General features: G+C 34.2%; 1 protein-coding gene across 1 annotated transcript in view; it reads right to left on the reverse strand.

Moving 5' to 3' along the window:
* The window catches only part of CCSER1 (coiled-coil serine rich protein 1), a 175,891-nt gene that overhangs the window by 9,394 nt on the left and 140,692 nt on the right, over positions 1–25,805 (reverse strand). Inside the window, exons 2-3 of the mRNA XM_021719289.1 lie at positions 4,272–5,633; positions 428–612 (exon numbers count right to left, since the gene is read on the reverse strand). Coding sequence (XP_021574964.1) covers positions 428–612; positions 4,272–5,592 — 1,506 coding nt within the window. The 5' untranslated portion in view covers positions 5,593–5,633. The remainder of the gene's footprint in view (positions 1–427; positions 613–4,271; positions 5,634–25,805) is intronic.

Below are 25,805 nucleotides of genomic sequence, written 5' to 3' on the forward strand. Positions count from 1 at the left end.
CTCGCCCTGTGTGGGGGAACACTGTGGAAAGACAGAGTTGGGTCAACTAAAGTGAGTAAGGGTGGCTGGCACTGGCATACATGGGGTGGAGGGAAGGTACGAAATGATGGTGCCAAAGATCCTCATGATTGGCATTTTTCTTAGCTAATCTATCCTAGGGTCTTGATCTAGAGTATAGATCATCAAACTTTCCACAGAAGCAAGGAAGACAGAAACTAAAGACAAGTGTCATGATATTCCTTTATCTGTCCTGACCTGTGAGAAACTCAGGTGAAAAATTAGTCTATCCAATATCGCTATGAAGACTTGTTTTCCCTCCCAATATGAGGTATCTGTCCTACAGTCTGTGTTCATTTTGCAAGAGGCATGAATATGTCAGATCTATATGGCATCATTTTACTACAGGAAGACACACGTATAGACTTACCATGCTGTTCATTTTTGAAGATGAGGAACCTGCTCTCTGTTTTCTTAAACTGTTAACTTCTTCTGTGTTTCCATCTTTTGGTTTCAGAATCATTCTGCTACTCCCTGCAGTTCCTTCTGATGAGGATCGCAGTCTCCTCTCTATAAATCTTCCTTCACGAAATGGACTGAGGCTACTGGCAAGCACTATTAAAAGAAAAAGAAATAAAAATTAATGTAAATATTTAAATGTTGTTTTTGTAATGTTCCATTGAAAGATAACGGAGCACTCTCCTAGTGTCATTCAAAACTTCTCTATCACAAGAACATTTTGAAATTTATAGCATCAGTTTAGTTTGCTGATCATGTAATCTATTTGAAGCCCAAAACTTTTGGAGTCATCCTTGGCTTCTCCATAGCTCATATCAATCCTTATTTCCTTCAAATTGTACACAGAATCACATCCCTTCTCACTATCTCCCCAACTGAAACCCTGGACCAAACCCCATCGATGCATGACTGGGTTACTGCAACTCTTGGTACAAATCTCCTGCATCTGCCTCCTCATCCCGCAATACATCATCGATTTTTCACATGGTAGCCGGAATGATACACTTAAAACATAAGTGAGATTCATCCATACTCAGTGATCTATCACAAAAACAAAGAACAGAGTACTATATGTTCTCACTCATAAGCTGACCTTGATCAATTATCATAATACTGTAAGAAAGGGATTGGCAGTAGTGGGAAACTGCCAGGGGAGTAGGGGTGCAAATGACAGTTAGAGGAAACTGCTAGGGGAGGGAGAGGCACACCTCATCAACAAGTGTACCTGCATAATCAACATTCGTACACCTAAATCCTGAATTGCATCCTATATCTTTAAAATAAGATAAAAAAATAAGTGAGATCCATCACCATTACTCCTCTAGTCAAAAAGCTGATGCTTCTTTCCAAATGATCTAACAAGTTCCTAACAAGAGCAATTTCTCTGTCCCCATACCACGGGCAGTGGGATTGCCCTGGCCACCTGCTCACCTTTCTAACCTCATCTTCTGTTTTTCCCTCCTTCACTCTGCCCATGCCGTACTGGGCCTCTTGCTGCCACTGGAACATTGCAAGTATGCTCCAGTCTTTGATCCATGACCTTTGCACTAATATATTTCTCTTACATATATGTATGGCTTATTCCCTAAATTCCTCCAAAACTTTGCTAATATGGTACCGTGAGTACCACTCTGCTCATAATTTAAAAATGCAAACCACAATCCCACCTCCCACTTCCTAATCCTTTATTCTACTTTAAACTTAGTCTCAACAGTTATTACCATCTGGTATTTATTGTATTTGTTTGAGTGATAATTGTCTGAGTATACCCAGAAGAAAGTAATCATCATAAAGATAGGGATTTAGGCCTCTTTTGTGCATTGCTATGCCGTCAGTGCTGAAAAGAGTGTTAAAACAATAAATATCTGTTGAATAAATGAACAAGTGAATGAATAAATGAATTGTTATATTAGGCTTATACAGTGGTTTAATGACTGTCCAGAACCTATTAGTCATTCACACACTAATTCTTCTGAAATAACTTTTTAAGCCAATCAATAAAAGTTAAATTGCCAGAAAGCTCACCATTCCATTATTAATTATGATATAATTGTACACCTAGTATACTCAGATTGTATTAAGCGCTAGCTTAAATGTTTCCTAATAAATACAATAAATGTAATATTATGAAATTTAGTGTGTATAGCAACTTTCACTTGTATAAAACATATTTACTTAGCTGGTTTTAAAATTTTAAACTTCTAAGTTACAAAATTCTTATGAGCATCACACAAATATTCTCACACAATAAAATATAGTATACTGTCTTTGGTGATATTACCAGCCTATTTATCCAAGAATAGGCAACATATCATCAAGTCAGAAAAATTAATGGATTAATGTATTACAGTTAGGATCTCAACCAACAGATGAAGAATCACCAAAATAATTGTTGGCCATTCCTGAATTTCCAAAGGACTTAATTAGATGTTGAGAGAAGTCATCACTGCTAAATAAGAGCTGGATATACCAGAATAATTGCATTTCTATCCTTTTTTTGTGGCATTCTTTTTAAGAACCACCTGGACTTTGGTCTGAAGTTCATCATTTTACTGACAATGTGACTTTGTAAAGTTATTTAACTTAATTCTAAATTTTAGTTATTAGTAACTGCTATGCACAATTTTTGTAAGGATTATAAGAAATTATACATTTAAATTTCATTGCACATTTTTGGGCACATATTAAGTGTACAAAGAGGGCAACCATCATCAACATCATCATTAGCATATTCTCATAACTATATTACAGGTAAAAAAAGGGGGAGAAGTAGGTATGACTAAAGCCAAGAGCACAGACAAGGCTACCAAATTTTAAAAAAACACATACAAGTGACATTGTATCAAGTGTGAAAAATATTAAGAAAGTTGGAAAAGTAAGTCATGCATTTAAAACTTTTAAACTACTAAATTTATGGAGAAACTATATAATCCTATGACTCTTGACTTTGTAATATATCATTTGACTTCTCATAAATTTTGCTTAATATTTTGGGTCATGACACATAGTAAAGCATAGTTAGGAAGAGCCTGAGCCTTTGATTCAGTTAGTTGTAATTTGATTGTGCTACTTATCAGTTGTATGATCCCTTGGTCTCAGTTTTCACTTCTGTAAAATGAGAAACATACAAGCCTACCAACACAGGGTTTGTAACCCAATCAATTACTTATTAACTTTGTAACTGTGGACACAATTTATTTGTGCTACAATTTTCTTGTCTATAAAATAGTAACACTCTATTTTAATCATAATAGCAAATTCAGTCCTTTTTTTTTTTTCTTTTTTTTTTTTGAGATGGGGTCTTGCTCTGTTGCCCAGACTAGAGTGCAGTGGCAAAATCATGGCTTACTGCAGCCTTGAATTCCTGGGCTCAAGTGATCCTCCCACTTCAGCCTCCCAAAACCATTTTTAATTAGTTTGTGCAAAGTACACAGAATTGTACCTAGAACATAATAATGATATTCAAAATTGGGGAAATAATCAGTAGTACTAGCAGTAGCAGCAGAAGTAGCAGTAATAATAGTAAAAAGAATAAATAATAATGTCAAATACAGTTCACGAGATGATACACATTCAGCAATTTTCTTGAATTAAATTTTGTGTCAGATAACAAAGTTTTCTAGAGCCACATTAGACTAATTCTCACACACTCCCATTTTTTCTTAACCAAAGACAAAATATTCAAAGTTCCATAGCTATTTAATGTCAGAGGCAAGGTGGGAACACAGGTCTCCAGGTTCCAAAGATAGCATTTTTAAAATTTTTTATACCTGGAGATAGGAATAATTTATGCTGAAACATGGAACCTATTTAACAATGGAAGTTTTGTTAACATAAGAAACAGAATTAAATTATACAAATTTTAATAGTGATTTTGGCTGGAACATATTCATGTAATTAATGAAGAAATAACAATATCTCTATAATAAACTTTTTTAAAATAGTCCTTATTTTAGAAAAAGCCACATTGCCAACAGAATTTGTTTCCTCACAAGTTCTTCTGAGGGTCAGAAACTGGGTAACATAACTAAGAAAAATGAACAATTTTATTGAATTTCATTTCCAGCATAATAGACTTAAGGTAAGTTTAAAATTAAGCATGAAAAATATTTAAAACAAATTATGAACAGGAAACAATGTAGAGAGTGAAAAAAGAGGACAATGAGGTTTCCAGTCATGAGATGGAGCAAGAAAACTGAATAAATTACAATGAATACTAATTCATACCATCTGTTATATGAAGGAAATCAGCATACCTTTGGCAGGATTTGCTTCATATCCATATGATGTTTTGTTGAAAATAAGATGATCACCAGAAGAAGGTATTATCTTTGAATCTGAAATAGGATGGATCCCTTTAACACGTTCTGCTATTGCTTTATGTTGCTCATAAAATCCAAGTTTACTTGGGGAGTTTGCACCCAGGATTGTATCATCACTTTGTAACCCTGTATTTGCTTCTTTTTCGGTATCTGCTGGTGGGTTAGTCTCTGAGCTGTTCGCATTCATAACAGGCAGCTCCGTGATTTGCAATGTCACTTCCTTCTGATTAGCAGCAGAGGTTTCTGGCAAGGAATGAGGTTCCGTGCTACATCGACCTTCTAACCTACATTTCCCGGGAGACATAATTACACAGGGAACAGTTCCTATAAGTTCTATTGTCTTTGTAACAGCAGCAGGATTGAGAGAAATCTGAGAGGTAGAATCATTGTGGTCAAAGTTGTCACAGTGGGATGCCATGCTTCCACTTTTAGGAAATGCATCCATTTCAGACATAGAATCTTCAGTCAAGGCTAGAAATTCTGAAGGTGTCTGAGCTGTGGTAAGATCAGCAGAAAGCAAAGGAGACTGTAAAGAGCTTCCTGCCCGTTCTGTTACATCCACAGAACAAGATGGAGAAGCTCTTGCTAATACAGGTTCTCTTTCTTGGTACTGTGTAATTTCCAGTGAGAATTCAGACTGTTGTACCACTGAAATGGATTGGCTCTGCAGAATTGGCTTAGAAAATTTATAGTGAGATGAAAACGATTTAGGGAGTAGCTTTCTTGTTGACTGCTTAACAGAATGGCGAGTTTGTTCTTCTGTGAATCCAGAATCATCCCCCTCACTTTTGCCAGAACTTAGACAATTTATAAAGACATTCTTATTAGTTGAGTGCTCCTTTTCCCTTTCAAAATCCTCCGTCAAAGATCTCGTTATCTTCTTATTCCGTGAACTACTAAAACCAACAGAATGTCTTCCCCTGGTTTTAACATGTTCTTCCAAATTCAGTTTCTGCATATTGCTGTGACCAGGTTGAGCACCATTTGAAATACTAAGGTTCTGGTTGGTAGGTTCTTGCTTAGACTCGCTCCCCTTCTTATGGTGGAAGCTAATGGAAGGAGTACGGAATATGCTCCTACGTTTACCTGTACTACCTGAGCTTGAGTTAGTGCTGGAAGGAGAGGAACTGTGGACACCAACTGTATTACTGGAAGAGGGTGAAGAAGGAAGAGACTCATGTCTTCTGCTAATACTTCTTCTGAATATTGGCAACCGGGACACCAGGGTAGATCGTCTTGATCCTGAGTCCCCCATTGGGACTCCAAGGCTTGCACTGTGATAGCCAACTTAGCAGCCTGAGAAAAGTTAAAACAAAAAGAACACGTCAATGGAATTCAATTACATGTTAAATTCCATTACAAATTAAAATATTAAAATTCTGATCCTTAATAAGGATTTTGTAAAAATTTATACACAGTAAAAATGATCCAACAATTTGCACAGAAATTGTATAATGATGCAAAGATTTCAAGATTATAAAAAAAAAATTGAAGGTCTACTCAAGATTGTTGGGTTGGGAGACACAAGATCAGTATTTAAAACCCAGCCTTGCTACTCAACAACTAGTGCTATAATTTTGGTAAGTTGCTTGACCTTAACTTTTTATGTTTATTCAGTTAGATGTAGCAGGCTTGTGACAGCCATGATCACTGGCATCTGAGTAAATATCCCATAGTGGCTCCTCTTGGAGATCACCAGATGCGTGCATGTTTCATATCACATGACTCAAGTTATCAACTCAAGCTTAACAGAATTACAAGTGAGACAATGGTATAATCTGACACTAAAAATACCAAGAAATCAAATAGGACAGATTCTTCTTGGAGTATGGTTTGGAACATTTGGAGATAAGCAGGCCATTGGCAGAAAACCAAATCACAAAAAATATAGAGTCGGTTATCGCAGCTCTGAATTGAAGAAAAAACTTGAATCAACACTAAATCAATTGGTAATCTTGAGAGAGAAGTGAGACTACATGAGAGAAGCAGAAGCATAGAAAATGTATCTACCATATTAATGTCAGGGTACAATAGTGAAGAAGAAGGAGGAGGAAAGAGAGGAGAAGGCGACGGCTGCAGTTCATCAACTGTGATATATCAAGTACTTTTCCAGATTAGCTTTTTCACTGCTTATAACACTAGAGGTTGGTAATATTGTTTGTACATTTTACAGCAGAAAGATAACTTGCCTAAGGTCACTGAGCTTCCCAGTAGTAAAGCAGGAATAAGAAACTAAGCTTTTTCTAACTTCAGGGCAGCTCATAACCAGCATAATACACACTGCATGCACTAGAATGAGGAAGAATCAAGGGCTTATGCCACACTTCCATGTCAGGAATTCAAACTTGTGCCACCAAAGTTACTGTTCTAGTGACTGCTCTTTTTCATGGATTTTTAAATTGTACCTGATGTGTCTCCTGTTTGCTTTGCTTTAGTTTTGAATTCCATCTAAACTTTCAGCTGTAATGTCTGCTCCCCTTTGGTCAACCTGAATCAGACTCTATTTCACTTTATTAGTTTTTGCAAATAAAACTGCCTGACTAAACACTAACAAATACTACACGAAATTACAACTCCTCCATTTCATCATTCTTATAGAGATGAGAATTGATCAAGCAAAATACTGTCATTTCCTTGAAGAAGTATATGACAAAAATAGGAGATATTTTCTTTAAGATATGCATTCACAAATATTTGATATTTTGCTCAAAACAGTATGAAATCTGACACATTTGCATCATAAGACTTCTACTGGATATTTTTATCACAATCACTGAATTTGGGTCAGTTTTTAAAATGTTTTATGTTTAAATGGCAAATAATAATGATACATACTTATGAGGACAAGGTGATGTTTTATTATGCTTACACTGTGGGATGATATGAGGGAAGACTAAAAAAAACTGGAATTATCTTTTGGGGGAGCGGGCCCCTTGTAATACAGACTTCCCTTTCAAGGTAAGTGTTCTAGAAACTCACTGGCCTCAGCACACCAGCTAGAGATATTGTGAGAGACTGCGTTTGGTTTCAGTGAATTTTTTTGATGCAAAGTGGTGACATGACAACGCACTTGCCCATACAGCACTGAGTGTTCAGGAGTTTGGGGCCAAAAACAGCATGAGCCCCATGCTCTACCCTTCCTATTCACCCGATCTCACCCAGAGTGATTTTTGTGTGTGTGTTTCCCGAGATGAAAAAAGCCCTCAAAGGGAAAAATTTGGCTCACATGGAAGAGGTGAAACAAAAAACAGTAGAAGCACTAAAAGACATCAAAACTGATGAGTTCAAAACTGTTGTGAGCAGTAGAAAAAGCATCTTGATAGGTATATTGCATCAAATGGAGTGTACTTTGAGGGTGACTAAAGTTTAAACATGTAAGAATAAATGCACAATTTTTTATAAATAAATTCCCAGTTTCTTGACCCTCCCCTTTTAAAATCAAGTGAATGAACATACCTATCACCTCACATCCATATCATTTTTTGTTGTGAGTAAAGATGTACTCTTCTAGCAATTTTGAAATGCACGTTTATTACTATTAGCTGTAGTCACCATGCTGTGAAATGAATCTTTTTTTTCTCCTTTCTAACTGAAGCTTTGCACCCATTAAACAGCTCCCCATTCCCATGGCCCCACCACCCCAGCTGCTGGTAACCGCTATCCTCCTCTCTGCTTGATGAGTTTTATTTTTTTAGAGTTTCACATATAAATGAGATCATGCATTATTTGTATTTCTGTAGCTGGCTTTGTTCACTAAACATAATGTCTTCCAAGTTTATCCATTTGGTCACACATGACAGAATTTTCTTTCTTTTTTAAGGCTGACTAGTATTCCATTGTGTGTGTGTGTGTGTGTGTGTGTGTGTGTGTGTGTACGCACATGAAAATGCATGCCACATTTTCCTTATCCATTTATCCACTGATGGACACTTAGGTTTGTTCCATATCCTGGCTTTGTGAATAACGCTGCAATAATCATAGGAGTGAAGATATCTCTTCAACATACAAATTTTAATTCCCTTGGCTATGTACCCAGACGGAGGATTGCTGGATCATATGGTAGTTCTTATTTTCGTTTTTTTGAGGAAGCTCCATAATGTTTTCCATAATTTCTGTACTGATTTACATTCCCACAAGCAGTGTGCAAGGGTTCCCTTTTCTTCACATAAATCGGTGTTTAAATCAAACTATATGTGAACCATTCCCAAAATATTTCAGTATTCTTGTTTGGCTTTGGTTGAAAAAACCTTAAAATGTAAACAGACATTTTTACTCTTGAAATTTTCCACAAATAAAAATGTGTCATTTTCCTCACAGCTTAGAGTTTCCAAAGTGGATATAATGAATAATACATTTTTTAGATTCTACTCTTAAAATGTTTTAATTTACATCATTTTCAGCTATGATTTATTCATGTATACGCAACATTTATTTCCATTCAATGCCTTCTAAAGAACTTTGCTCTAATTAGACCATTAGCAACTATAATGATTTGCAGCTAGTTGTGAACCTATAGACTTCAATGCCTTAATGTCAAGATATTAACCATAATAATTGAAATATTCAAAATTTATGGTATATTGAAATTTATGCATATTAAAGCATTTTCTATATTTGGATCAGCATTGAGAATAAAAGTCCCATATATCTTCACCAAGTATTCAAAGGATTTGACTAATGAAAAAAATTTCATTTTTTTTGTGGCTATTGTGAATGGGATTGTGCTTTTCACTTGGATTTCTGTTTGTCTATTGTCAGTGTATAGGAATCCAACTGGCTTTTACACATTTATTTTATACCCTGAGACTCTGCCAAAGTCCTTTATCAGTGCAAGGAGGTTTTTGACAGATTCTCTTGGGTTTTCAAGGTATAGAATCATGTCGTCTGCAAAGAGGGATAACTTGACTTCCTCATCTCCTATTTGGATACTCCTGATTATCTTCTCTTGTCTAATTGCTCTAGCTAGGACATCCAATACTATGTTAAACAGGAGGGGTGAAAGTGAGCATCTTTGTCCTGTTCCGGTGTCCAGGGAAAACAGTTCCAATTTCTGTCTGTTTAGCAGTATGTTGGCTGTAGGTTTCTCATAGATGGTTCGTATTATTTTGAGGTATGGTCCATCTATGCCTAGATGTTCAAGGGTTTTTATCAAGAGGGTGTTGGAAGGACCTTTACAAAGAAAACTAAAAAATACTGCTTCAAGGAAATGAAAGATGACACAAACAAATGGAAAAATATTCCGTGCTCAACAACATCAGTGAAGAACCTTACAGAATCAACATTGTTAAGACATCCATCTGACCCAAAACAATCTGCAAATTTAACACAATGTCCATTAAATTACCAGCAGCATTCTCAGAACTGGAAATGACAATACAGGAATTCATATGGAAATGTAAACAACCACTAATAGCCAAAACAATCCTCAGCAAAACAAAAAACAAAAAGCGGGAGGCATCCATCATGCTCCTAGACTTTCAATTTTATTATAAAACCACAATAAGCAAAACAGTCTGGTATTGGTATAAGAACAGGCATATAGACAAAAGGAACAGGACAGAGATTCCAGAAGCAAAGCATCAATTTTTCAACCAACTCATCTTTGACAAAGCCTCCACCATCGACCACTGGGGAGAGGAGAATCTATTCAGTAAATGGTGCTGGGAAAACTGACCACAAGCAGAAGACTAAAACAAGATCCCTACCTATCACCATACACAAAAATAGACTCTAAATGGATCAAAGACCTAAATGCAAAACCTCAAACTATAAGAACCTTAGAAAATGCAGGCGACACCCTAATGGAAATTGGAACTGGTAACAAATTCCTGATCAAAATTCCAAGTGCCCATGACATAAGAAATAAGATAGACAAGTGGGACCTTATCAAGCTGAAATCTTTTGCAAAGCCAAAGAAACCACTGAGAGAGCAAAGAGATAGCCCATAGAGTAAGAAAAAATATTTGCCAACTCTATATCTGACAAAGGCCTACCATCTACGACCTACAAGGAACTCAAATGTGCTGAAAAGAAAAAAAGAAACAGTCCCACTACAAAGTGGGCAAAAAATATGAATAGACACCTCTCAAAAGAAGGCATACAAGGAGCCACAGATACATGAAAAAATTCTCAGCTTCACTAATCATTAAAGAAATGCAAATTAAAACCACACTGAGATACCACCTAACTCCAGTCAGGATGGCCATCATCAATAACTCAAAAAACAACAGATGCTGGAGAGGATGTGGGGAAAAGGGAACAATTCTATACTGTTGGTGGGAGTATAAACTAGTACAACCTCTGTGGAAAACAGTGTGGCGATTCCTAAAATATCTAAAAATTGACCTCCTATATGACCCTGCAATCCCTCTACTGGGAATGTACCCAGAGGAACTCAAATCATTCTAAGAAAAATATACCTGCACATGCTTGTTTATTGCAGCATTATTCACAATAGCAAAAACATGAAACCAACTGTACTGGCCATCAAAAGAGGACTGGATTTTTAAAAAATGTGGTACATATACACGTTGGAATATTACACAGTCATAGAAGGACAAAATTATGAACTTCACAGTCACTTGGATACATTTAGAGGGTATAATACTGAGTGATCTATCACAGAAACAAAGAACCGAGTATCACATGTTCTCACTCATAAGCAGAACTTGAACAACTATTGTAACAATGTAAGAAAGGAATTGGCAGTAGTGAAAAAACTGTCAGGAGAGGGTGGGGGTTGAATTGACAGTAGTGCGAAACTGCCAGAGGAGGGGGGCATGCCTCATCAACAAGGGTACCTGCAAAATGAACATTTGTATACCTAACCCTGAATTGTACCCCACATATTTAAATAAAACATAAAAACTAAAAAAAAATTTTTAAAAGAAAAAATTTCAGAAAAATAAATTACATAATCACTCCTTTTAAATACCTAATGAAAGTAACAAGATTCTCATTGGTGACAAATAATACACTTAGGTTACTGTCATGTTTGTCCTAATTTCTTTAAGTAAAATATCTTAAGTACTAAAAGATATGTGTGTATTAAATGAAACGAATAGAATAAAATTTATCAGAGATAAAAATTATTTCTATTTCCCTCTGTCTTTCATATGAACTCCTATTTTCTACTGAGATGCTTCCAACAACACAAGAGAAAGACAAAACCTCTACAGGTCAAAATGATCCACCTGCTTTAAGAAAACTCTACAAGGACTGGATGCTTTCTACATCTCAGAGTCATCACTCCTCTCCTCCATTTCTTTCTCCAATTACACTGATGACTGCCATTTTCTGTTCACTTTCACATACAGGATCTTTGTAGATGTGGGTCCACTTGCTCGGTATGCCCTTCCTGGAACTCTAATGTGGCAAAACCTCCTACTGTTAAAACATTGCTTCTTCCAGGATTCCTTCCCTGACACACTCTTCCCACCTTCTCCCATTTTGGAACTGGTACTCCTCCTTTATGCGTTCTCAGGTATTAGTTTACATAGTAAGCATGTTTATCTGAATTTACTGTTTAAGCCTAAGCTTCTTAATGACAATGACCATCTCTGCTTTGCTTTGATACCCCAGTGCCTAATAAAACATATATATTCTTACATACTTTCTAGAGATACATTCTCTTACATACTTTCTAGAGACACATGCAACTGGCATTTAAAAACTGTAGTTTCAAATGCAAGTTCCACTACTTATTAGTCATATTAACTGTAACATTGATAATAATTATATATGCGTGTGTATATATGTATATATATAGATCAGAAGGTTCTATATAAGAAGGATACTAACATACTGCTTTGTGTAGAGTTGATTAGCAGACTCTTCTTTTTCTGATAGAACATATTTAAGCAAGTGGTATAAGGTGGTGCAGCACATAGAATGGTTATGAAAATGATCTACTTATCAAGACCTGTGCCCCAATCACTCTACTGAAAATCACCTAAAATGGTATAGAAAGGGGATATGTAGAGTGAGGGTAGTATTCTGGCCCCTTAAGATGGTGACTCTCCCTTAAATTTATATGTTTATTGGAATTTAAAAATAAATGACTGGTATTTGAAGTGTCTTAGGGGAATGTTGCATAATTTAAATCCGGTCCTAGTCCTATTCTTTCTCAGAAATTATTTAAGAATATAACTTGGTAAATAAAATCTTCTACTATACACGGTGACAAGAAAGAAAATGTTCTCTAGGTAGTAATTTTCAATGTTAAGAAAGTGATAACAGGAAATTAATCATATTTATATATACCAAAGGACATTGAACAATTTTTATTAGGAAAAAAAAAAACATAGGTTGAAGTAATTTCAATAATATAATAGCTTGAAGTAATTTCCCAAACAGTCTTCTAAATATGTCATTTAACCCAGATTTAAATGAGGCTCACACCTGTTAGGTACTTAGGGCTCAGGTGGAAAGGCTTTCAGTCCAGACTCTTTTTTATAAGAAAAACCATGCTCCACATTTCCACTTCTTAAAAATTTTTACTTTATGCAGTAATTGATTTTTAAATGCACTTCCTAAATGTTTAACTGTTTTCCTTTAAATGAATGGGAAAATAATGAAGGAATTTTTAACAGCTAAATCACTCCCACAATACTGACAAGGGACACTCTTGCAGGTGGGAACAATGAAGACAATATGAGATACATTAAAAGAATGATCGGTCAGAACCAAGGGGTGATCAAAAAGGATAAGATGGTCAGCCTAAGGTAGGAAAGTCAGAAACCATATAATTGATTGGATATGTTTAATTAACAATGTGTTAAATTTGTACATAATTTAGTCATTTTGAGTACCAAGTTATGCTCAACATATAAAGTATAAAAAAAAGTCTGAGCCGGGCTCAGTGGCTCAGCCTGTAATCCCGCACCTTTGGGAGGCTGAGGTGAGTGGATTGCCTGAGCCCGCGGGTTCGAGACCCACCTGCACAGCAAGACCTCATCTCTACAATAAATAAAAAAAATCAGCCGGGCATGGTAGCGCATGCCTGTAATTCCGGCTACTTGGAAGGCTGAGGTGGAAGGATCGCCGGAGCCCAGCAGGGCGAGGCTGCGGTGGCTGGGAGCGGACACTGCACTCCGGTCTGGGTGACAGAGTGAGACTTCAACTCAAAAAAAAAAGTCTGTCTTTGAAGTGATTCCTAAAAATTATTTGGCTTTAAAGATGATATGTAAGCAAAGATAGATTGCCTCTGATTAGATTTGTGTAGATCAATCTCTCAGGTTAAAAAAAAGACAGAAAGAAAATGAGTGGTGTACAATTAGTATGTTAACAGGAAAGGTTACGAGAAAAGAGAACACATTTCAAAGACATTATTCTAGCAAGATTTAGGGAAATCGATGAGTTATTTAAATTGAAGGAAAGACAGGGACCATGATATATATTCATAAAAAACAAATTATATATTTAGATATGTACTCTTGACACCCAGTCAGATATGATCTTAGTTTGTTAGTAAATAGAAGAAGCAACAGACACAGAAGAGAAATACAATTCGAATTAGAAAGAAGTTCATGGTGAAATAAGAGAGAAATTATATAACATTGACCCAGGCTTAGGTAAAGAATGCTATACTTGATGATCTGAGACTTAAGCACAGTGAAAGAACAACTGATTGGCAGTAGTGGGATTCTTCCAGGGGAGGGAAGGCACACCTCATCAACAAGGGTACCTGCATAATGAACATTTGTATACTTAATCCTGAACTTTACCCCACATCTTTAAAAAAAAAAAAAAAAAAAAAGAAATCAGACTCTGATACATGAATATCTGGGTTTAAATTCAGCACTGCATTTAAGAGCTGTGTGATTTTCATGTGTCGTAAAGAAATTACTTAACCTCCCTGAGCCTGGGTTTCCTCATAGGGACAAGAGTGGCATTTGCCTTGAATCGTTTTTGTGAAGAGCAAATAAGTAAATGAAATAAATCACTTAGAACAGGATCTAGCACATGATCATTGCTCAGTAACTGTAAGCTATCTATCATTTGATCAATTAACCATGCTTGTACCGTTTCACAGCAAAGATATTCTTCCTTAGCTTATAACTTCTCCCAATGTTTTCAGCTGGAAGTTCTCATTCTGTCAACTTTTAGACTAGTACTATCATTTCCTGAGGCAATCCTGAAAAGGTAGCAGAGACTACAATACTCACATGTTAATACCTCTATCTACCACTGAATAGACAGTGATATAGCTAATATTACAAACATTTCTTAACCTGACTCTTACAAATAATTTCATTCAGCCTTACTTTTGACACAACATATTTGACCAGGTCGCTCTTCTTCTTGACCATATGACTGAATAACTGTTCACTGTCAACAAAATAATTCAGACATGGAGCAATGAACTGACAATATTTTGGACATTCAAAGGCTAGCTCATGTTCTGAACAGGATTCCCAAAAGGTGAATTTGATAAATTTGCTGAGCACCAGCTTAATAAATATACTCACTTTAATATATATATTAAATACAGGCCAGGTGCAGTGGCCCATGCATGTAACCCCAGCATTTTGGAAAACTGAGGCAGGAGGACCTTTTGAAAAAAAATTAGTCAGGCATAGTGGCGCATGCTTATAGGCCCAGCTACCAGAGACACTGATAAGGCAGGATTCCTTAGCCCAGGAGGTGGAGGCTGCAGTGAGCCAAGTTCGTGCCACTGTACACAACCTGGGTAACAGAGTGAGACTCTGTCTAAAAATATATAAATAAATATCCATATATATATAAAATATATAAATATGTTGTTCAAACAATATATTCAATTATATTTGTTACATTGCTCAATATAACAAATTTACAATTTTAAAGTGATAGCACGCATATGAAAATATATGTTTATTAATAAATAACAGTTCCATTATTTTTATAATCATATCTTACATTGGATAATTTGGTTTGATTTTAAATTATATATAAAATAAAAAGCAAAATATTGTATATATGTATGTTTATATAATATATGTATATGTATATATAGAGATCCTCACAGGCCCAAGGTTAGATTTCCTAGAAGAAGAGCTGGGATTCTTGTTTAAACAATTTATTGGAGAATAATACTCAGGAGATGGTGTGGAAGAGAAGAAAGCATAATGGGATGGGGCAGTGGGGGCGAGGCGGGGGAGAAGCTAAGCAAGGATGTGATCAGAAACTAGAGACAAGCTTCAGACAGATCCAGTGGGGAAAACCAGTAGCACTCACTGATACCTTGAGACAGAGGCTGGTTTTTGGTATCCCCTACTGGACAGGCATATGTAGCCTTCTTTGAGAAAGAGGAAAAAAAGAATTTGAAATATATCAAACCAGTAGAGGATTAAAATCTGGAATATAGATAAAGAATTTCTATAAATCAATAAGAAAAATAACCCAAAAGGAAAAATAAATAAGCAAAGAATATAAGCAAGCAATTTCTGAAGGAAGAAACAAAATTCACCACTGAATATATGAAAAGATATCCAAGTCCATTAGTAATCAAGGAAATAGAACTCCTATATGCTAGTAAGAAACAGAGAACATAGAGAATACAAGGGAGCAAATAATATGAAAAGGAAATTCATGAAGGAGGAAATAGATCACTAATCAACAAAGGAGCAAACATTAACCCCATTATTAATATGTTTTTTTAATAAAGGATACTAGTCTTCATTCACTATATTTTAAAAATAATATGAAATTTGGTGAATGAGGTAGTACTTATCAATACTTATGAAGGAGTCCAAATTGTTAAGGTCAACAAAATAATTCAGACATGGAGCAATGAGAATTATTTATCAAAATGAAATGAAATGAGAATTATTTATCAAAATGTAAAAGTAAATAATAATTCTGCTTATAATTCAAAATAATTCTGCTAATAATTCTGCTTATAAATGAAATGAGAATTATTTATCAAAATGTAAAAGTAAATAATAATTCTGCTTCTCAGCATTCAACGTAGAATAATACTCATAGGACTGCACAAAGAAACATATTTAGGGACATTAAGGGTTGATTTTGAATAGTGAAAACTGAAAATAATATAAATGTCCATTAATAGGAGAAATTTTTAAAAGCCAACTCCAACTCAAAAAAAAAAAAAAGTCAAATATGGCATATCTACTCCACAGCATAATATACAAGTGTTAGAAATATAAGGTAAATGATATGAACAGATATAGAAAAACTTTCTAAGGCATTATTAATAAAATCAAGTTTCTAAGTGATATGCTATACAGTAAACATTTTATGTAAATTATAACTGTAGTGTAAAACAGTATGTATATGAAAAAATAGTAAATATCTGCATACTCATATGTGTAGGAAAAAGTCAAAATAGATGTACTTCAAAGCATGAACAGTGGTTATCCTTAAAGAGGGCCTTTGTGTTGGGGTTGCTGTCAATGAGTTACATGTGTTGTATGTTGTCACAGTGTTACATGTATGAAGCTTTAACAATTAGAATGAATTCATGAGCTTCTTTTGTATTTAAAACTAAATAAACCAAATAAAGTAAATATAAAATACACAGCCTATCAAAAACTACATAATATGGAAGGATATACACATATGCATGTAAATGTGTTAAAAGTAACATGGAAGATACACAAAAATTAATAACAGTAGTTTCTTCCTGGAAGGATGAGGAGATTAGGCATGTAGGAAAATGCATTTTCTACAAATAATTTTACCAAATATGACAAAATACAAACATGCATTCCTAGTGTTTTAATCATTTCTTCAAGTTTTCTATATTCCAATGTAAGACATTTAAATAAAGCATATGCAAGTTCCAAGAATCTTTAAAATTAGATAAAGACCCTGTGTTTATTGAACTACATTTTTTAATAATAAAATTTACATTTTATGTGATTTTCAGTCCAAATTGTATTTGTTAATAAATTAAGAATTACTTTCCAACAGCTCCAATTCCATCTAGCTTCACTCCTGCAAGCAATTTCCTTCCTCTTAAAACTAAGTCAATTTTTTTAACGACATGAAAATTCATCTAAAATGGTGTCACTGAGCAGTAAGACACAAATGATTCACTCCATATTACCAACATGAAGCCACCGCAGATATTTTTATATGTTGGCTAAGAAATGTGAATCATATGATGTCTTGGAAGCATGTGGCATTATGAACTGTTCTCATTAATAATAAATTGATGTCATAACTATTCCTCTCAAGGCTAGTCAACTAACTAGACATGACAGCTTATAGTTTGCCTTATTTAGTTTCTAATCAACAATATATCCAAAATGCATGCTCTTTTTGAACATCTATAGTTGTTCATTTGGTTTATTTATTTACTTCATATTAAAATGACTAGATTTGCCTTAAATTTTTATTTTCTTTATTAAAATAAAGGACCAATTTTAAAATAAATACCTGCAATTGCATTTACATATCAGCAGAGGGTGCAGGAGATCTGCCTTTTTGACAATAAAGTCAATTTTTAAATTTTAACTTTTACTGGGTTATTTAATTACTAAAAATATCAAAAGTCCTTAAAATGCATTTGTAAATCATATAGTTTTTAAACAATTAGCATCTTCTAAAATTAAATTGCCTTTTGAATTAAAGGACGACTCTACCTCTTAACCTGAACGTTTGAAACAATAGAATTAAAAAATAAGAGTTTTTGAGTTTTTTACTTATCAATATGTGTAACATTTATATTTTAAAGGGAATCAGATTCATATATATATCATCCAAATTGTTTTATTTTCTAATAGTTTCTTCTTGTTCTTGAAACAACAAAATGAACATATGTCTGAAATTAATTATACTGCTTTACAGGAAACAGTGCAAAAGGTATATAAAGATGGTAACAATTTTATTCCAGTTATGTATTGTAAATATCTATCACTTTATTTTAATTTTATTTACTATATTCCATAGAACAGTTAATGGTCGCAGACACAAACATAGTGAGAAAAGGAAAAAAACTATCTTGTATCAACACAGGATGAATACAAAAAAACCTGAGGAAAAAATTTTAACATACAAATCAGAGTACATGTTAGGAGATTAACTTTAAAAGGTGGCTACACTGAACATTTGTAATTATGCCTGTGTCTGCGCGTGGATAGTCAGTAATATAGTTGCCTGAAAATACAAATCAGTATAGGTAGGTGGTAATATGAAATCCAACATTTTCAATGTATGTTCCAGTTCAAATGCAGATGATCAATATAATTGAAAGTCAGTGCTGATCTGATGAAAAAGTAAAAGAAAAGAGGATATCCACAAATCACTGCAGCCTTGCTTTTATAAATACGGTTGGCACCATTGACAATTGTTTCCTTTAGAATGTTGACTGTAGCATGTTGAAGAATATACTAATTTTCATTGTCATGCATTGGCATTGTGTAGCCATTCTGTCAGAATTATGTCAAAAAAAATAATTTAGAGTTTGTCTTTTTATAAAGTGCTGTCTTTGAACTCAACATGTAATGGTCACACTCATTAATAACACTGTTTCACAATATATCTGTGGATATAATTTCTCTTGGATTCTGTTTCCCTATTCATAAGATTAGAGAACTGATTAGATGAATTCTGTGAGCTCCTCTAATTTATTATAAAACATGCATGCAGTCTGTGAAATCTAGGATACACATACATATACAGTCACATATATCTGAATATAATTTTTTTATTTCAATGTTAATAACAAACCAGATTCAGTATAGTTACATAGATAGGGAGATAAAAATAATGTTCTATAAGCTATTACCACAAACACAGAGATGTAGTGTATTATAGAAAAAAGAAGAAAAGATAACAAAGAGAGTAAAAGTACATCTGAGAATGGAATCTGTTGCATGATAAATTAGAAATATGATGAAGTGGATGAATTTTTAAAATGTGGTACATATATATGATGGAATATTATATAGCCATAAGAAGGACAAAATTATGGACTTTGCAGCAACTTGGATGTATTTAGAGTCTATCATACTCAGTGATCTATCTCAGAAACAAAGAACTAGTACACCATGTTCTCAGTCACAAGTAGACCATGAACATTTACCATAATACTATAAGAAAGGGATTGGTAGTTGCAGGGCACTACACATAGCGTCAGTAAGGGTATGTGACACTAATTCAGGCAAAGTGAGGTCCAATGAGAGGCCCAAACTTCACTTGTACATAATCCGCTATGGACTCAATCTTGACTTGTACTCCACATCTTTAAAATTAAAAAATAAAATAAAATGAAAAAAGAAATATGATGAAAAGTTTCTTTCTTCCTCTTGTAGTGTACTTGCTTATGTAATCAATGAGCTTACCTAAGTCATACACATATTTTCTTACATTTCTCTTATTTAATATTGTGGTTTGGAATTCATGAAGTAGAAAAGGAATGTATAGTTTTTACAACCTTGCAAAGCATGTCTAACACTTAACATTTTAATAGTAAAATACTCTGATATAATATACTCATCAGACTGAAATTATTTCATGTTAAGTAGAGATAAGTTTTAAATTAGTGGAAATGCTCAATATTATACCAATAATTAATAAATTAACTTTACATCCATAAATTTTATTTTGAAGTATATTTTGCTAAATAGCATGTACCTATATTGTTCTTTGGACTTAAAATTTATTTATTTTTAAAAGAAATTACATAATATATTCTAGTAAAGAAAATATAATAAATTCAGCTCATTTCTTTCCTTTAAAAAAAAAATCCTTAAACTTTGTTAATGAATTCAGTAAATTCTCTTCTTGGGAGACTATGGGCCTACATCAAAGACCACTATAAGGAATGACTAGCTGATACTGACTTTATACTGAGTAACATATTGTTAATTTGATAGAATATTTAGTAAGAAATAATTCATGAGATAACGACTTTTGTTTATGCCACATGGGCCTTTTTACCAAGGGTGATGTGCCTGACTCGAGTTGCCACTAGATGGAGATTTTGCATCTCGGAACACTTCAGGAGTTCTGCCTTGGAGAACAACTATTTCATAGAATTTTGCATTTGAAAAGTGGATTTCTTTTTAAGGATGAAGAAATGAAAACCCATATTGGTTAAGTACTTCATTCAAAGACATACTAAGAGTAGCTGCACAAACAGTTATAGAACACAGTGATCCTGATAATAGAATTAAATCTAATACAATCAAATAAAAGCAGACTCTCGCTGCCAGAGACACATTCTTATTTCAAACATCAAAAACATTCTTTCTCTGTATCTGATATATTGTTATAATTTAATAGTTTCCATATCTATAGCTTTGAAAGAAATTTATTTTTTAAGAAACTACATTAACAGTTTTTTCTTGTTTCCTTTTTGTGTTTTTTTTTAACTTAGTCATAGATCCACCTTTTATTCATTGAGTATGTAAATTATATCATTTTATTCCTACTAGTAACTTTCTAGATAACTATACTTATCAGAAAAATAAACAAATTTTGGTCCAAAATCTAAAGCTAAGATTTGAATCTAGACCTTGTTGATGCTAAAAACAAAGTCTGATTATAACACTTTGCCTAAATGCACAAGAGATATCCTACCATTACATAGGCAACAGTGACAATATCATGTAATATTCTTATTGCTATTGCTACTTGAAGAATGCTTAATTGGAAGTGGCTTATATTCCAAGTCAATACTCCAGTGATAGAGTCATTGTCAGAGAATCAAGAGGAGTTTTAAATGACTCTCCAATCACTATAGTTCATAGGAAAGAATAATTCCACAGGGAAAAACAAATGTAACCACTAGCAAGGTAGGCACAAAGTATTGAGTTAAATGGAGACAAAGAGAGAACAGTGGTACTTCTCTAGGCGAACAGTTGCATGCCTAAGATTGAATTCTAAACCAGTATGTAAGTAGAATCTAAGAAGATTTTGCAATTCATAAAAAGACTTCAAAGAAAAAACAGACATTTTGGCTTAAACAGAATGGAGGAAGGACATCACACAACAAACAGAAGGGGTCCCAGAAACTGGAAGAACCTATAAGAGACCCTGTTTGCTTTGTTTGAGGAAAAACTGGCATTGGAACACTATGTATATATATTATAGTGTATAGTATATATAAATACGTTTACTAATAGAAAGGAATAATTACAGAATGAGGGTCAAGACTGTTTCAAAAAATGTTTTTCTTTCTTTTGAACACCTTAGGAATACATTCTGGTTGTGTATATACATATGGATTAAAATTACGAACTGTAGTTAACAATCAATTGTATGTTTCAAAAAGCTAGAAGAGATGAATTTGATTACTCTGAGCATAAAGAAAAGATAAATATTTAAGGTGACGGATATCCTAGTTATCCTAATTTAGTTGTATGAATTATCAAATTGTCACACACACTTTGAAAATATGTACATCTAATATGTATCTATATAAAAATATTTCTGAAGCCACATTTTCTGGGTTTGTATTTTGGTTTTTGCTCTAACTTTGGATAAATTACAGTACTTTAATCTCCCTCCAAGTCTCAGTTTCACAATGTATAAAATGGAGACATAAATAACACTATGAACTATAGTGATTGGAGAGCCATAAAGGATTTAACTATTATGAGAATTAAATGATTTAAGTACTTGGACCCATGTCCAATACAAAGAAAGCACACAATAAATGTAGTTATTTTTGTTACTGTAAAACTAGGCAAAATAAAGTCAACCTTTCTTATTATTTCACATTGAATACTGTGAAAAACTATTGAAGCAGCACTATTTCAAAAATTTGATATTATTATTCTTATTTGCTTGTATGTGAAATACAAGTTAAGATAGTGTGGATTTGGATAGAGAGATAATATCCCTGCACAAATCCTTAGGTTAAATAACTATACTGCTAGCCTGAAAATAAGGAAATATGCATTTCACTCCATGTGAATGATGAACTCTCTTTTTTGTTTTACTCTGTTCAAGTATATTTTATACTGAGATACTTTGGATAATTTTCTGTTGCTCACATTGTCTAGCACAATAATTTCTAACTTTTTTTGAAATAAAACAACTTTAAATCTATATAATCTTAAGAACACTTAAAAGTTAACTACTAAAAACTTTTTCCTAAGCTTAAATATGGCAAAGGATGCATTTTCTGGTGTGTCATATACTCTAAATGTGCTTAAAATATATCTTCAAATACTGTCTAGCCACAAATTTAGCTCACTTGATTTAAGAAACATACATGTAAATTGTCTTTATAATCTACTTGGCTAAAGCAATCCTCATTGTCAAACCAATCAGTCAGTGAAGATTCTTTTTCAAAAGCAAGCATCAAATAAACCTGTTAATATCCTGTGGCAACATTCTTACTTTCTTACTTTTGGTATCTAACAGAGAGAGGAGGAGGGAAGGAAGAAGAAGAAAAGGGAAGGATGACTCCCCAGAATACTGTCTCTACGAAATAAGGTGCCACATCTGCAAATATTTCTTTAGGAAGCACTTAAAGAACTCCCTAAGTAAATAATCCTATGACTGAAATACTGGAGGATTTTAGAAACTGAACATTGCATCCCAAAAAGATTCAGAATAGGTAAGAGGTTTGCCTTTTTTTTTTTTTTTTTAACATGGGAGACTGTAAAAGGCAACATGAGGAAGATGAACAGACAAACCTCAGAAGCTTCTCAGACAAGAAACCTGAATGGAAAAAAATCACAAATAAAAATTAAGAACTAAGAAATTAACTCTCTGAAAAGTACCCATGTTTATGTAGGGCAGAGTGAGTCCATGACACCCTGGATACTACTGCCCTAGCACAAAGTGCTCAGTGAATTTTCAAATAATTCAAAATGAGGAACCATACTCTCTTCCCGGCACAGAGGACACAGGAGAGAGAAAGAGAGGCTAGGTCCCTTGCCTGGTAAAGTATCTACTGCAGTGAAGGAGACAGTATATAAACAAAATCAAATAAACATGTTAGATTATCTGTGTCAGTGATACAGGTCATATAAAAAAAGATCACAGTAATGAGATAAAGAGTGAAGGGGGCATGTATAGAGGTAGTGATATTTGAAGTGAATGAATCAGTGAGAACAATTCCAGCAGTGGCAACATGAAGCACAAGTTACGTGGGGCAGACCTGACCTATCCAAGTAACAGTGTGAGTGAAGGAAATGAGTATACGAGGTGAGGCAGGTCAGGAAAGTAGAGGGCCAGATCCCATAGGACCTAAGAGGCCATGATAATATGCTAGGATCTTATTCCAATTGCTAGTAAAAGCCATCAAAGAACTAAATTAAGAGAGATAACTTATTTGTAGAGGGTGGATTATAAAAGTAGTCAGCCAATTAGGAAGCTATTGCAATAATCCAAAGGAGAGATGAGGGTGGTCTATTTTGGATAGTACTCATAGTACAGATAAACAAGATAATAAATGTGATTATCTTGAGGGGAGCACAATAGGAACTGGTGCTGACAGAATATGAGACATGAGACAACAAGAAGAATCAAAGGAAGTGTCCAGGGGTTTTGTTTGTTTGTTTTCTTTAGTTGGTTGTTTTTTTTGTTTTACTTTGCTTTGTTTTAGTTTTTTGGGTTTTAAAAAAAATATTATTGTTGGTTTGTTGTTTCAAACAGGGATAGAAGTACTACTAAAAATGACCATTACAATGGTAAATCAGTATGGAATAGATAAGTGAAAAACAGACACTCAATGTCTAATTAATTGTATGTAATTAAATATTGACTCATAAGTAATATCTTTTTAATACTGAAAGCATAGTAGTCCTAAAACATACCCTTTAAAAATAAATGTATTTCTAATCTCAAAGATAGAAAGTTTGAAGAAAAAGAATATAAAAAATTTAAAGCAACTAATCCCATCAATGTACTAGTTAGTTAATTTTTAAATGCAGAAATCCTTTACATTGCATGGCACTGTGTTAACTGAAATATGTCCTTATGGGAGATGTAACCTCCTTTTGCACGGTTCTGTGATGCTTAACTCTCACAAGTCTCAGGTAGCACGGAAAAAATGCAAAGCAGTGAGGAGTATCTACACCCTTTAAAGCAATTTTAAATCATTGAGACAAAGTGCACACAAGCATACAATGTTGTATCTATCTAGGCAATTTTTCACATACAATCAACTCTTCATAAAAGTTTTAACAGTTGGATAGAATTAAAGTTTGTCCTATTGTAAAACATGCAGGTAGTTTCAATCATTTGCTGCTAAAAATAGAAATCTTGTGCTATATTATCATAAAAGTAACTAATATATCTTAGTCCTAAATAATAATTTGATAGCATTAAATTCCTTTGATGTTGACTGTCCCTGTTTTTGGAATATTTATTAATGGAAGAACCCTAAGTGATGTTTTTAGATTTTATCCCAATGACTAGCTGCTTCTATTATCCTCTGAATCTATGTCTTGTGTATAAATCTCTTCTTGGTAATAAATGAAGCTGTTCTAAAGCTTAGGAACTCATTCAGGCCACTAGGGTATCATTTAGCAAATTGCCACAGCAACACACTCTGGCTGTAGCAACCAGAAGCAAATGTGTCTATCACACTGCAGTTATTTTTCCTTAAAATGTCTCTAACCCATTCTGCAATGATTAATTCACTTTAGACCATGCAAAGTAAGAGCACTTCTTTGTAGCAGTTTAAGAAATCAAGTCATGAAGGCAGGCCACAAGTTTAAGTTTCCAAAGAATACTGACATTTCCAAAGAATATAAAATCTGTTTACTAGTAAACAACTCAGAAAACTTTATCAAAAATCTACTACTCAGTGGGTGACCTGCACTAGGCATAAAGGAAAGTATAAAATAAGTATAGCCAGCCGGGCTCGGTGGCTCAGCCTGTAATCCCGCGCCTTTGGGAGGCTGAGGTGAGTGGATTGCCTGAGCCCGCAGGTTCGAGACCCGCCTGGGCAGCGAGACCGCATCTCTACAACAAATCAAAAAATCAGCCGGGCGTGGTAGCGCATACCTGTAATTCCGGCTACTTGGAAGGCTAAGGTGGAAGGATCGCCAGAGTCCAGCAGGTCAAGGCTGCGGTGGCTGGGAGAGGCCACTGCACTCTAGTCTGGGCAACAGAGTGAGACTCCAACTCAAAAAAAATAAATAAAATAAGGATAGCCTTGCTTACTGCCTGTAAGAAGTTTATAAGCTAATAAAAGGAAGCAAAGGTCAAATGTGAATAATACTATGGTATTGACTATAAATGCAATTATAGTGCTGAGGAGAAAATGATAGAATGAAGAAGGAAGCTCTTAATTAAAGGTGCTAACTACGGCATGAGACCTGATACAAAACAATTTTCATAATGTTGAGATTATAAAGAATTGAGGAGTTCATTTATTCAATATCATCCATTGAAAAGTCTCTTTTTTTTTTTTTTCCAGGCGGGACACTGAGGGTGCCCCTACTCTGTTTCCTTATCTACTTTACAATGAAAACTACAAAACACTGCTCAAAGAAATCAAAGATGACACAAACAAGTGGAAAAATATCCCATGCTCATGGATTAGAAGAATCAACA

This window comes from Carlito syrichta, unplaced genomic scaffold, assembly GCF_000164805.1.
Source record: "Carlito syrichta isolate Samal-C Ts95f unplaced genomic scaffold, Tarsius_syrichta-2.0.1 Scaffold314358, whole genome shotgun sequence".
Classification (NCBI taxonomy): domain Eukaryota; kingdom Metazoa; phylum Chordata; class Mammalia; order Primates; family Tarsiidae; genus Carlito; species Carlito syrichta.